This window comes from Pelecanus crispus, chromosome 10 (genome assembly GCF_030463565.1).
Source record: "Pelecanus crispus isolate bPelCri1 chromosome 10, bPelCri1.pri, whole genome shotgun sequence".
In the NCBI taxonomy this organism is placed as follows: domain Eukaryota; kingdom Metazoa; phylum Chordata; class Aves; order Pelecaniformes; family Pelecanidae; genus Pelecanus; species Pelecanus crispus.
This window is the reverse complement of record NC_134652.1, coordinates 39,245,793-39,259,538: the sequence shown is the minus strand read 5'-3', so window position 1 is coordinate 39,259,538 and position 13,746 is coordinate 39,245,793. Positions and strand designations below refer to the sequence as shown.

The following is a 13,746-nucleotide window of genomic DNA, read 5'->3' as shown; positions in this document are numbered from 1 at the left end:
GGCCTTTTTCTATTTAAGTCAGTTAAGGTGAGTCAAGTTTAAACCACAACAGTTCTAACTGGCAGGAGTTAATGTAATTTCATTTTCCCATTTCAAACGACCGCGTTAAACTGTGCTGACATTTCCTTTTCTGCCTGCGGCTCAGGAGCTCAGCAGCCATTGTGGCGTGTCCCCATCCTTGCCAGGAGTTCTGCTCTCTCAGATTATGTGGGTGCAGTGCCTCACATAATCATTCCCCAAGTGGACACAGCCATTCCCTCTACTTAGCTATTTGAGCTTCTGAAATAAATGCTGCAAAGTGATCCCAAAGACAAAAAGGAAGGAAAAAAACTGTTGTAGAAGTAAACTGTATCATTGCAAGACACAGGCTTAGAAAACAGTTAAGCGAGCCTTTCATTATCAGTAGGCCGGGAGGTTGGAAGTGCAAAAGGGCGATTATTACTTAAATCCCAACTTCTGTTTCCTGTAATCATTTGTGTAAATAACTATACTGTGATGGGTTGACCTTGGCTAGCCACTCTATTACTCCCCCTGCTCAACAGGATAGGGCAATAAAAATATGAGGAAAAGCTTGTGGGTCAAGATAAGGGCATTTTGGCAGTGGAAGGCACAGGAGCAACTGTGTATGGACAGTTATTCGGACAGAGTTGAAAGAGAGATAACTGGGGAGAAGGGGAAGAAGAAAAGATGTCCACAGGTCCGTAGTGAGTGAGCAACTGGACAATATGTGCAAATGCTTCCATTTACAATTTTGCAGCTTACCTTGGTCCCAGAGGTATGTTTCTGCCTTCTGATGACTGGTCAATAAAATCTAGCAAGGGACAAGGCTCCAGGCTCTGCATGTGACTGTTTCTGAGGATGCCATCCTGCTTGTGAACACTTAGAAATCATACACGGGGGTCTTCTCCATCTGCAGTCTCTGTTGTGGCAGTCCCGCGCCCTTGCTCCGTGGAGGCATATCTGTGCCTCATTAGCGCATGGGGTCTGTCTGCATTGGTGCGGTGTGTGCTTCACCCAGCTGCTCGCTCTGCAGCACTGCTGGCCCTGTCTTGGCCATGTGGCAGCGTTCACATTCATGATGCATCCTACCAACCTTTGCTGTTGAGCTCTCTAGCTGTGGCTGTATATGGTTTATTGCTGGCTCCTCAGCAGATGGGCAGTTAATCTTCAGTCTGTGAAGATCTTCCTGTGGCAGTGGCTGAGCAGAGCTAACACCTTCCGGGGAACACCCTCCTGTCCCTGGTGGAGATGATGACAGTAGATGATGCATCTGCCACCAAGTGGGGAGTTTGCTGTGGTGGTCAAATCACTTCAGGCCATCGATGGCTAGAGGAGTGGACTCTCCATGTTGAGTGTTTTGGGACACCCGATGGGTCTCTCAGCTTGAAGGGCTGTACATGCGTATGGTGATGAGAGTTCAAATCCTAAACAGAGAGAGTCCAACCCCCTGCCCCTGTCAGGCAGTGATGAAACCAGCCTTGTTCCATGTACACTGTGAAATGCACATCTGCGCAGACTGTTTGCCTGATTCGTCCAAATCCTTCACAGATGATCTCTTCTCCCAAGTAACTAACGATAGGATGAGAGGAAATGTCCTCAAGTTGCATCAGGGTAGGTTTAGGTTGGATATTAGGAGAAATTTCTTTACTGAAATTTACTGTCAAGCATTGGAACAGGCTGCCCAGAGAGGTGGTGGAGTCCCCATCCCTGGAGGTGTTCAAAAAATGGGTAGACATGGCACTTTGGGACATGGTTTAGTGGGCATGGTGGTGTTGGGTTGATGGTTGGACTGATGATTCTAGAGGTCCTTTCCAACCTTAATGATTCCTAGTTTTTACTTTCATTAAAAAATAATGCAGCCACCAAGCCAGGAAACATGAAATTAATGATTACTCTGCCCTTAATTGGTTTAGTGGTGGACTTGGTACTGTTAGGTTAATGGTTGGACTGGATGATCTCAAAGGTCTTCCAACCTAAACAATTCTATGATTCTATGATCTGAGTCAAGTGGTTGATTAGATCATGAAGGGAACATGAATTTCCAGTAGGATAACTGGTCTTTTTAATAGGATTTATGTACGGACTTGCTAAAAGAGGAAAGAAGCTTAAAGAGCTGAAACTCAGATAAAAAGCCCTAACGGGCAGGTGCTCAGGGCCGTTGAGTCAACAGGGCTGTATCAACTCACATAGCTGAAATCTCTTGACCCAGAGTTTCTACTAGAGCCGCTTCCCAAGACTGTCAAGTAGTCATAATAATTGCAATTGATTTATTTCTCCAGCACCTGCCATCTCCATCTCTCTTCTAGAAGTCAGGTCGTGCACTGCCACAAGCCCTGGAGTGATCCTTCACACTATATTAATGGACGTGAGGGTCTCACTTGAGCAACTCTGTGATCCTCGTGGCACCATCTTCATTCACCAGGCATGGAGGATAGTTGCCAGAGGTTCCACAGATCCGTTGCAGCAGTGGTGGGAGGAACCGCTCGGGTTGTCCAGTCAGCCTCCTTCTCACAGCAGGACTGTCACTCACACTAGATCACTGCAGCCGTCATTTTGTCCATCTGAGTCCTGCAGCCCCCCAGGAGGGAGATGCCCCATCTCCCTGGTGACCCCCCATGGGTGCTCCATCTCTGTGGGAAGAAGTGTCTCTTCCTGTCTGATCTCAATATCCCAAGAGGTAGCTTGTGTCCGTGGCTGCTGAACCTCCTGCCACTGCTGGGAGGAGCTTGGCTTCACCCGTCGTCTTGGTACTTGTCCTTCCTGTAGTTGCAGGCTGCTCTTGGACCTTCTTTTGGCCAGACCCAGCAAAGCCCAGCTGCCCCCACCACTCCTCCTTGGTCATGCGCTTTAGGTCCAGTGTATGCCCGCTGCTGCCTATCTTCCCTGGCGCCAGGGCTGTAGTGCGGGGAGGCCTTTGGTGCAGTTGGCGTTCATTGAGCACAAAGATGAGCTCTTTCTCTGCCTCGATGGATGTGGGCACTGTCATTGCTTAAGATGCCAGATGCAGGCTCATCAGCATGACAGTGGCAAACTGCCACTGTATCCCATGGGCCTTTAAGTGCCAGGCTGAGACCTGAGGGCCACATTTTCAGTCCTGGGAGTTTTATCCAGGCTGTCATTGACACTTGTAATGGCAATGATCTAAATTTCAAGTTGCAGAGAGAGGGTGATTCATGTCCCTGAGTCACATGCTTTGTCACCGGTGCCACAAGTGCTGTGCCATCTGCCCTGTAATTACTTGGCACTGTCAGAGAGATCATCCAGTGATCTTTCAGTGATTGGAGTTGCTGCTTGGGCCAGTTTTGGCCCAAGAATCATCGATTCTTGGTAAACGTTACATGTTCCCTTTCAGGTAGCTGTGTCCTTCATAGCCAAAACTGTGTCAACTTTTTTGAACTCTGCCAGTTAACAAATTCACACTAGAGCTGACTGAACTCCAACAGAAGCTCCCTGCGTCTTGTCATCCCAGAGAATCACATGAAGAAGAACCAGTCCCTCGATGAAGAAGGTTCTGCGTTTGTTTCAGGGGTTCTGTCTGCTCCTTTTCACGATCACTATAAGGAATAGGCCTCCATCTCTGCCTTTTTATTAGGGACAGATGCCACAGCACACACCCTTACTCCAGGCATGCCCCAGCCCATAGGCTGTGAGCTCACAGGGACAGAGGTGCCAGCGTGCTCCCTCGCAGTGCCATGAGCTCATCTCATTTAAGGGACTTTCCTCAGGCACTGGGAGCTGTTGGGTTTATTCTTGTGTAGTAGGAAAGTAGAGAATTTTACAATAGGTATTTTCCAGGGCCAAGAAGGAAAGGAGACTACTATATGGATAAGGAATTGGCTGGACGGCTGCATCCGATGAGTTACAGTCAACGGCTCAATGTCTAAATGGAGACCAGTGACAAGTGGTGTCCCTCAAGGGTCCGTTTTGGGACTAATACTATTTAACGTCTTCATCAATGACATACCTAGTGCGATTGAGTGCACCCTCAGCAAGTTTGTGGATGACACCAAGCTGAGTGGTGCAGTCGGTACACTGGAGGGAACGGATGCCATCCAGAGGGACCTTGACAGGCTGGAGGAGTGGGCCTATGTGAACCTCATGACGTTCAGCAAGGCCAAGTGCAGGGTCTTGCACCTGGGTCGGGGCAATCCCCACTATCAATATGGACTGGGGGATGAAGGGATGGAGAACAGCCCTGTGGAGAAGGACTTGGGGGTACTGGTGGAAAAAAAATTGGACGTGAGCTGGCAATGTGCGCTTGCAGACCAGAAAGTCAATCATATCCTGGGCTTCATCACAAGAAGCATGGCCAGCAGGTCCAGGGAGGTGATTCTGCCCCTCTGCTCCATCTTTGTGAGACCCCACCTGGAGTACTGCATCCAGCTCTGGGGTCCCCAGTGCAAGAAAGACATGGACCTGTTGGAGTGGGTCCAGAGGAGGGCACGAAAATGATCCGAGTGCTAGAACACCTCTCCCATGGAGAGAGGCTGAGAGAGTTAGGTTTGTTCAGCCTGGAGAAAAGGCTCCGAGGAGATCTTACTGTAGCCTTTCAATATACAAAGGGGGCTTATAAGAAAGACGGAGTAAGACTTTTTACCAGGGCCAGTAGTAACAGGACAAGGGGCAACGGTTTTAAACAAAGGGGTAGGTTTAGATGTGATGCTCCATCGCTGGCAGTGTTCAAGCTCAGATTGGATGGGGCTTTGAGCAACCTGATCTAGTAAAAGATGTCTCTGCCTGTGGCAGGGGAGTTGGACTGGATGATCTTTAAAAGTCCCTTCCAACACAAACTGTTCTATGAGTCTATGATCTGATTTCATTTTGGCAGTTGAAGACAGGAATTACTTCATGTCTCTGAATTTCCAAGGTGTGACTTTCATATAGTCCATCTTGGTGAATGAGCTCTATTTCATAGTACTGTCTTCTACCCACATGTGCTGTTGAGATCTTACCTGGCTCTGGTAGGTTGTACAGTCTCCCACACTTAGTGCAATGCTTTTGGACTTAGATACTTTCTTAATCTGCTCTCTCATAAGTATGCTTGGTTGGTGGAGATGTTGTGATGGTGAGGTCCATGGTTTGTGGAGCTTTTCTTCCAACTCATTCCTCCCTGCCACTTGGGAAGATGTAATGATGGCTGCCCTTCTCCTAAGCAGAAGCTTGTTCATACAGCCATCTTGCATAGTGCCAGTGCTACAGGGAGATCTTCCATTCCAGGTCTTCCTTTAACGACCTGGAGCTCAAGATGATACAGAAAGTGCACATGATGTTTCGATATTTTAGCCAATGTCTGTGTATCTGGATCGTGACAGACAAGTAAACTACTATGTATGACTTCAATAGAGGAGTATTTTCTCACTCTGAGTTTAAGATTATGAAGGAGTTCAAGTTGTTTACCCGCGTGAAGGACCCAGTCCTACACTGAGATCTGCAATTTTATGTGAAGTTTAATCATCCTTTAAATTGCTGGCAGCTTACTTGACACTTCATCCTTCTCCATACCCTCCCCTCCTGTTTCTGTTAGCAGAGCAGAGGAAGTTGAGGTCATTCTAGCAGATCACTTATATACAGCATAAGTAGGAATGTAGTCTTGCTTTGGGGTGCCTCTCTGACCTGAGGACATTGTACTGGTGTTATGCCAGCAGTGAGACTGTAGCAAACATGCTGGGAAATGGTGCTGCTTGGAGGAGTGGTCCCATGGCTGGTGCTTGTTTGAAGGATTTCAAGACCCAGCACTGGGCAGCTCTGAGAAGACGAAAAATGGCCGGGGCCAGACACAGCACTACCTCTGCAGCACTGAGACCGATAGACTAGATGGTATTGGGAGACTAAATCCTACACTGTGCTACTGAAGCATTAGCTATTCTACTTTCTGTTCTCAGGTTATCAGTTTACAGTCAATTTCTGCTTAAAAGTCAAAATTTCTTGGACTTCTGAAGAACTCTTCTTCTCCTTTCTTGCTCTCTCTTTTTTCTGACAGCCCCTTGAGCTTACACGAAAACTCCTCCGAGATAAGCAGAACAAGAAGAATTCTGGTCAGCCCATTCCAGTATTTCCATGCTGGGTGTATGAGAGACCTGCACTTACTGGCGATTTCTTAATTGGCACCAGTTTAAGCACTGACACAACGATACCTATAGGTATGTGATACACTGGGAAAATTGCATTAACTTTCTATGTTTTGTACTTGTTCAGAAGTGCCATTCAGATTTCATGACACTCAGTATGAAAGCAAAACTTGGTTCTGTGCACTCTGCAGATGAAGGGCGGGGATCAAAAAAAAAAAAACCAAAACCCAAACTTATTTTCTTCACAGTGTTTCTCCTGTGCTGAATTCCAGCCCTACTGTTGATCCACGCAATATAATCTGTTTTGAGTTTCCCAGTCCTTTTTCTCTCTTGAGTCACAGCCTCCATAAAATCCTACTGTAGGAGTATCACATCTGTATTCTCAGCTGAAAAATCTGTAGTCGTACCTGACAAGGGAGTATTCATCAATCCACCCAGCTCAATATCCTCTCCAGTAAGACTATAACAACCTCCCTGGCTTGCTCTCTCTCTCCTTGCCAGAGTGGCAGGGGACTAATCTCTCCCTGTTGTATTCTAGTTTTAGGCTGAGCTATGTATAGTTTCTTATTCATAAATTAGATTTAAGAACTTTTTTTGGAAGAGAACAGCTAAGTTAGAGACTCATGTTTCCATTCCCCAGAACTGTGGAGGCTCCTACAAGAAACCTGGAGCTTCTTCCTATTGTGGATTTGGGCTGTGTCAAAGTGGGACATGAAAACAGGAGGCTCATTCTTGGAGGTGCCCTTAAATAGCTTGTCCACTAGTGCATTTCTGCCGGGGCCTTTTGGGATGTGCTGTGAGGATATGTTCCTAGCAAGCTCAGAACCATTTGTTCTCTCACATGCAGTCACACAAATGGAAAGGGATTGTTGCCTTGTTTCATGAGATAAGCTTTGCTGAAGTTAGCATTGTAGCCACTCTGTTCCCTGATCTTCCAATGCACTTGATTATATTTCAGGTTGAGTCCTTTATGCTTCTTTGCAGCTGGTTTGTAGTTGACTGCATCATTCAGAGACCCTCAAGTTTGCAGTTCACCTGCAGCGTTTACTGGGCTAGCATTTATTTGTATCTGTATTTGAACTGTTTTCTTGATATTTGACTATTTCAGTGGAGGGGAGATGTGGGGAGTTGTTGACAAGATTGGAGCTCCTCAGGTCCAGTGTAACCAAGCCCTTTTGGGTGGAAGGATCAGCAGCACAGGCTCTGGGTGATGTTCTCTTGGCCACAGATGTTGGATGTATAGCCCTGTCTACTTGCTTTGCTTTGGGTATAAATGAGAAAAGGATTCTGTTTTCCTGGAAAGCAGATGATTTTGGAGTTGACCCTAACTGATTTTGGAGTTGACTCTAACTCAGTTTTATTTCTCTGTATCTTGATTCAGCTTTGTGTGATTCAGCTTACTTTGTTCTCTTTGAATGGTAGTATGTCTTCCTTTCAAGCTTCAGGTACTAGATTGAAATGATGTGAATGGATGATCACGTAGTACTATGGCATCTTGTGATTGTGCTTTTTTTTTGTCTTCTCTTTGAAAACAGGTACCTTGCCATTAGCCTCCCAAGAATCCATGATTGTGGAGGACTTGCTGTACGTTCTGATTGGTGTGGATGGAAGATACATCACAGCACAGCCTCTTGTAGGCAGGCAGAACCGAGCGTTTTCAGTCGATCCAAACTTAGACTTGTCCATCAAAGAGCTGGTGACCAGGATTCTTCCTGTAGCAACAAGTTACTCTGCTGTCACCAGGTACCAAGCTGACTTTTGTCAGAGGAGGATGTTCTCATTTGAGCATCAGGTTGTAGAATAGAGAATTGGTCATTGTGCAGATGTTAACTTCCAAGCTTAATTTAAACCTATGGGGATATAAAATAAGAATGACAATTTCTTTGGATTGGTTTTAGCTACACTTCTTTTTGCTGGGTTTCTCCTCTGTGCTGCCAGTTCACTTTTTCACTCACCTCACCTTTACTTTGTCCAAACTTGGTCTTGGTACATTCAGGCAAAGTGCAAATAGGATATGTCTGCTCATTCTGGCTTGTCTCTTCCCACTCTGCTATGAATTTCTGCATGTTTCCTGCTTTTTGCTCTCCTCTGGGCATCCAGGACTGAGTGAACCTTTGCGTGCTTCTGAGCACAAGAACCTACTGCTGCCTAGTTTCTGGTTTAATAATTACCTTAAGTAATTGTTAACAGGTCTTAGTATAAGGTACACCTCACTAACAGCATGTTTGTTATGTAGATGTCTGCATTTGATTCAAAGTCCCTAAAAGATCAGCAAAGAGAAAGAAGCATTTTTAGGATGTGATTCGTCCAAGCTCTTTTACCTGCCTTCTTCCAGATGATATGACTTGTGTTCAGGAGCGTCTGTTTCTCTCCACTAACATATGGAGCTATCTAAATCTGGTCAGATGAATCCCTGCTGTGGCCTGTGGTGTCAGAGGCTAGCAACAGTGCTTTCCCCACATGTTTGGTTGCACATTGCTTCTTTTTGAGGTCCTTTCCTGTCCTCTGATCTGTTGCTTATGCAAAGACAATCGCCTTGAAAATCTTGGCTCTCACTTTTTACATAGCGGTTTTGCAAATAATTCTAGTTCCCCTGCAATTCGAGAGGAAACGTCTTCCCACAGCTTTCTATATTAGGAATGTGGCGATGGGAAATAGGCATGGGGATACAGAGCAAATGTGGAACCTGAAACTCCAGATGAAGACCGGTGTGCTTTCCAACACACGATCTAGTTGTGTGCTTGTATAGTGTCCTGAAGATAAAATTCCTGAAAATGATAGAAGGTGCCTTGCCTGAAGGAGTTTACATTTTGCTTTTTACAGGTTTATAGAGGAGAAGTCTTCCTTCGAGTATGGACAGGTAAATCATGCTCTGGCTGCTGCTATGCGGACTCTAATCAAGGAATACATGATACTGATTACCCAGCTGGAACATCTTCAGAGACAGGGACTTCTGTCACTGCAGAAACTCTGGTTTTATATCCAGCCCACAATGAGGACCCTGGAGATTCTTGCTTCACTTGGTAAGTTTCAAAAGTACAGCCATTACATTTTGACAGGTGCAAGACAGTGGCTTCTGAAAACTGTACAGAGTTGCAATACAGGCAGGACACGTGTCATTTTAATTTTATGTTATATTAAAGAGGAAGGCCAAAGGGAATTGCACTTGTCGGAGCACTGCTCTTTTTTGAGAGCAGTGGGCTCCAGGGCCGAATCTGCCCTTCAGAGCTGTCATGAGGCAAGTCCATGCCTTTTACCTTCACAGTCCAATGCTCTTCAGATCAGTTGTTTCCACCACTGCTGTCTCAGCTTCTTTCCAAATGCCTCTCCAGCTATATGTGAATGTGTAACCCCAAGCTGATTCAACCAGAAGGAACCCTTGGAATTTTCTAGTCCAACCCCTTGCTCACAGCTACAGCAGGTTGCTCAGGGCCATGTCCAGGCGAGTCTGGACAATCCCCAGTGATGATCATCCCCCACCATCTGGGGCCCTTTCCCATGACTTCTTCACCCTTTTTGTGAACATTTCTTTCTGTGTCTCCAGCTGGAATTTCCCTTCTTGTAACTTTTGCCCTTTTGATATTGTCACTGTGCTCCTCCAAGAGGAGTCTCATACCATCTCCTCTAGAACCATCTGTTGGATAGTGAAGGAATGATGTTCAGCAACCCCCAGCTTCATCTTCTCTCGGCTAGCAAGCCCAGCTCCCTGAGGCTCTCCTCATGTGCCCTGAGCACCAGCCCCTGACCATCTTATCAACCTCTGCTGGACTCTTCATTTTGTCATTCATAGTAGGGACCCCAAACTGAATGCAGTGTTCCAGGTGTGGCCTCACCAGTGCTGGGCAGGGGGGAATAATCGCTGGCAGTGCAGCCCTGGGTGCAGTTGGCATTCATTGCTGCAAGGACGCGCTGCCAACCCACGATCAGCTGGTTGTTCACCAGGATGCCCTGCTTGTTCTCTGCAGTGCTGCTTCTCAGCCAGCTGGTCCCAGCCTGTGCCGTTGCATGAGTTTGTTGGTCACAGATGCAATTTTGGTTAAACTCTTCGGCATGAGAATACTTGTACATTTCTCACTACTCAGCCGAGAGAATTTATCTGGATGAAAATATCCGTTCTATTTACAGTCTGGAATTGGATGATCCCTCTTGGTATTCACATGTCCTGAAATTTTCAGTTTTCTGGAACACAGCCGTTAGCCAAATATATTAAGGCTTACTTGGATCTGAAACTCATGGCAGTACTGTATTCCTCTGTCCCTACGTCCCTTTTGCGATGGCAAAGTACAGATTTCACTATCAACCTACCTAAATCCTGGTGTTCGAGCTATATGCATGGCTACCTTAGTGTTACAGCTGAGAACAGAAGTGCTTTTGAGATCAGAGGTTTCTCAAGCAAGCCACTGAAGTGTGTGTTTTTTCCGTCACCACATGGATAGTGGGTCTCTATACATGGTCCCCTCGGTGTAGGAGGCTTTTGGACTCTAAGCCACCATCTAGCTTGTGTTCAGTTCTCCTTCACTGGGTTGGGTTTGGTTATTGCTTTTTTAGATTGTGGATCATTTGGGGTTTCATTTTGGGACATTTCAGGATGTAAGCTTTTGGTTGTGTGGTTGAATGGCCTTGCATCTTCACAGGAGGGGTCTACAGCTGACATGGAGATCAGTGACTTAGGGTGGTCAGCTAATCAACTGCTAACTTCATTACATTTAACAGCATAGCTTGTGCAGTGAATCTGTGTCAGCTTTGTATCTTACGTCTATATTTTTAAATTTTAGCTACTTCTGTGGATAAAGGTGAGTGTATGGGAGGATCAACCCTGAGCTTACTCCATGACAAGACTTTCAATTACACGGGGGACAGCCAGGCCCAGGAGCTGTGCCTGTATTTAACCAAGGCAGCCAGCGTGCCTTATTTTGAAATTCTGGAAAAGTGGATATATCGAGGCATCATTACTGATCCATACAGGTAAAGAACAGTTAAGGAATGAAAATGAAATGCAAAAGTTAAGAAATACTGTTCAGTTCTTTGGCTTCTACTGTTTTAGTGCGCCCATCCCTCTGCTCTGTAAAGTCTGCATAGCCTAGGGGCCTGGACCTGGCAGCAGTAGGTAGACAAGGCAGCATTGCAAGGAAGGGGAGCTGTTGGAAAGTGTTTAACTACATTTCTTATTTGATTCAGTGGCTATACAGTCAGAGACACTTTCACTTGCTTTTTTTTTCCAAATTCAAGGAAATTATATGCAAAAGTCAATAGCACAACAGTTCAAATATGCAGTCCACTCAAATGCCACCTTACCATGCCTGTCCCCCTTTAAGTATTCTTCTCTCACATCCTCATCCTCTTCATGACAGGGGTGAGCCCTCTTCTCATGGGGCATGAGTGTGATAACTCAGTGAATCTATGTTAAATGTCATCCATTAATATGCTAATCTGATGGGAGCTAACAACACTCTCTGAAGTTTCTTGTCTTTTGTAGAATCGCTGGAAGCATTTCGCTGTGTTTAATAGTTTAGGCAGCATTTCTGGTTCCCACATTTTCAGAATCCTAAGGGGTGCAAAACTCAAGTTAAAATAGCTAAAATTAATGCCTTCCTGATGGTGAGAAGGCAGACAAAGGCCAGCTTCCTCACCTCTATGCTGACAACCAAATAAGGTTTAGATTTGGTTTGTGAACCTTACAAAAATTCTGTTTCTGTCATAATTGGTTGCAGATTAGCAGAAACATTCTGCATAATGCTTCTCCTCTTACTACAAGTACAGACTAATTTCAGTTCTTGATTGGAATGTATTTTCATGAGACCTTATTTTTGATAGATTATATTACCAGTTTACAGGTCAAAAAAAAGTAATCCTCATTGTACCACTTCCTGCTTCTAAACATCTGCTTTAACTGTTCAGTGAGTTCATGGTGGAGGAACATGAGCTGCAGAAGGAGAAGATTCAGGAGGATTATAATGACAAGTATTGGGATCAAAGATATACTGTTGTTCAGCAACAAATACCCTCATTCTTGCAGAAAATGGCTGACAAAATACTAAGCACAGGTAGGTAAAAATATGCCTCTGATGTAAGAGGAATAATCAGATTTAAAAAGAACGCCAAATCCAATAAATAAAACAACATGAGGGAAGGAGTCCAGCAGCAAGGGGAGCTGTCTGTCTTACTGCTCTGTTTCATGGGTACAGTTTTCTAGCAGCTAGCTAGATGGAGCTAGATAACTGAGGTTTGAACATGATGAGTTTTAATTTGAGTGTTTAAATGAAGCATGCAAGCTGATGGCTACCATAGTTCTCTTCCATAAGTACAAAACCCACCCAAAAGCTACTTCTGAAGTGCAGCACCAGATCTTCAAAGTTTCTGGCTATCTGCAGAGATGTTTTGCCACCGCTGGGAAACAAAAACATTTCTAAATCTCTCCTTAAATGTGATTCCAGGTGCCGAATTTAAAATTTGGTATCATCTTTTGAAAGGAGTCTAAATCCTTTCCAGCTTTAGTAGAACGTAGTGTAAACATTTCACAGCATATCTTCCGCTTGAAGGTAGTGGTCTGAAAGTTTCCCTGTTGAATGTACAGTAGGTATGAATATGGGTCATTCTTTTTGCTTCTAGGGAAATATTTAAATGTTGTGCGAGAATGTGGACGTGATGTTACCTGCCCTGTGGCTAAAGAGGTCATCTATACTTTAAAAGAGCGAGCATATGTGGAACAAATAGAAAAAGCATATAACTATGCTAGCAAAGTTCTTCTGGATTTCCTAATGGAGGAGAAAGAGCTGGTGGCTCACCTAAGGTTTGATTTCTTTTACTAAATGCATGTTAAATAGATTGGTTCTGATAGTGAATGTAAGTTTTTGAAGTTAGCTCTCTTTAGGATATTACTAATGTATTCTCTTTATTTCCATTAGAAAGGTTGACCTGAAAAAATAAGATTTGGTTTTTTTTCCCTGAAGAAAAAAAAAAGTGTAAAATCATAGAAATGTTGGGTGGGAAAGATGTCCAGGGATCTCTAGTCCAATTTACTTGGAACGCTGTTGCCAAAACAGGGCAGCCATGGCTTTGTCTAGCTCAGTCCCAAAACCCGCCCTCAGGTATGGACATCCCCCACCTCTCTCATGACTTGTTCTGTGACTGCATGTCACTCCCATCCCGGAAAGGAGTTTCCTCATATCATCTGGTATGATCAAGAAGAGTTTAATGTGAATAAGAAATAGTTTGACATTAAGCATCTCACCAAATGTATGCCATGGTTGTTGTTCATGCAAACATAGGTAGTTGGAAAAGAGTAACTGTACTAGCCCCAAGTTTCAGTGCAGGGTTTTTCTCAGCATTGTCCTTTTTTAAAGTTTGTTTTAATAAGCTATATTTTGAGTCTTGTAACACATTCAGCCAATAGAAGATGCAATAGTATGTGAACTCCAGCTTCCCTGTGTGAACCAAGCTTTTAGTTTATTACTATCTTCGGAAAAAAGTAAAACCAGGAATCTTAATTATCCAGAAGACCAAGACAGTAACAAGTAGGTAGGAAATTGCAGTTGACAGCTGGTTGTAAGATAGTTTGTAATTAGGCTGAGACCTGGTACCAGAGGTTCTGCTTCAAACCAGTGACACAGTGTGAAAGAAAGTGATCTGAGCTTCCTGGGACAAACCTGCCAAGCGACTTGCACAACAAGATGCCCAT

General features: G+C 44.7%; 1 protein-coding gene across 2 annotated transcripts in view; it reads left to right on the top strand.

The window, feature by feature from the left end:
* Positions 1 to 13,746, top strand: part of TUBGCP2 (tubulin gamma complex component 2) — a 37,558-nt gene that overhangs the window by 4,085 nt on the left and 19,727 nt on the right. For both annotated transcript variants that reach the window (XM_075717228.1, XM_075717229.1), the window contains exons 5-10: positions 5,981 to 6,140; positions 7,604 to 7,811; positions 8,892 to 9,091; positions 10,844 to 11,033; positions 11,967 to 12,112; positions 12,678 to 12,858. In XM_075717228.1, the coding sequence (XP_075573343.1) occupies positions 5,981 to 6,140; positions 7,604 to 7,811; positions 8,892 to 9,091; positions 10,844 to 11,033; positions 11,967 to 12,112; positions 12,678 to 12,858 (1,085 nt within the window). The remainder of the gene's footprint in view (positions 1 to 5,980; positions 6,141 to 7,603; positions 7,812 to 8,891; positions 9,092 to 10,843; positions 11,034 to 11,966; positions 12,113 to 12,677; positions 12,859 to 13,746) is intronic.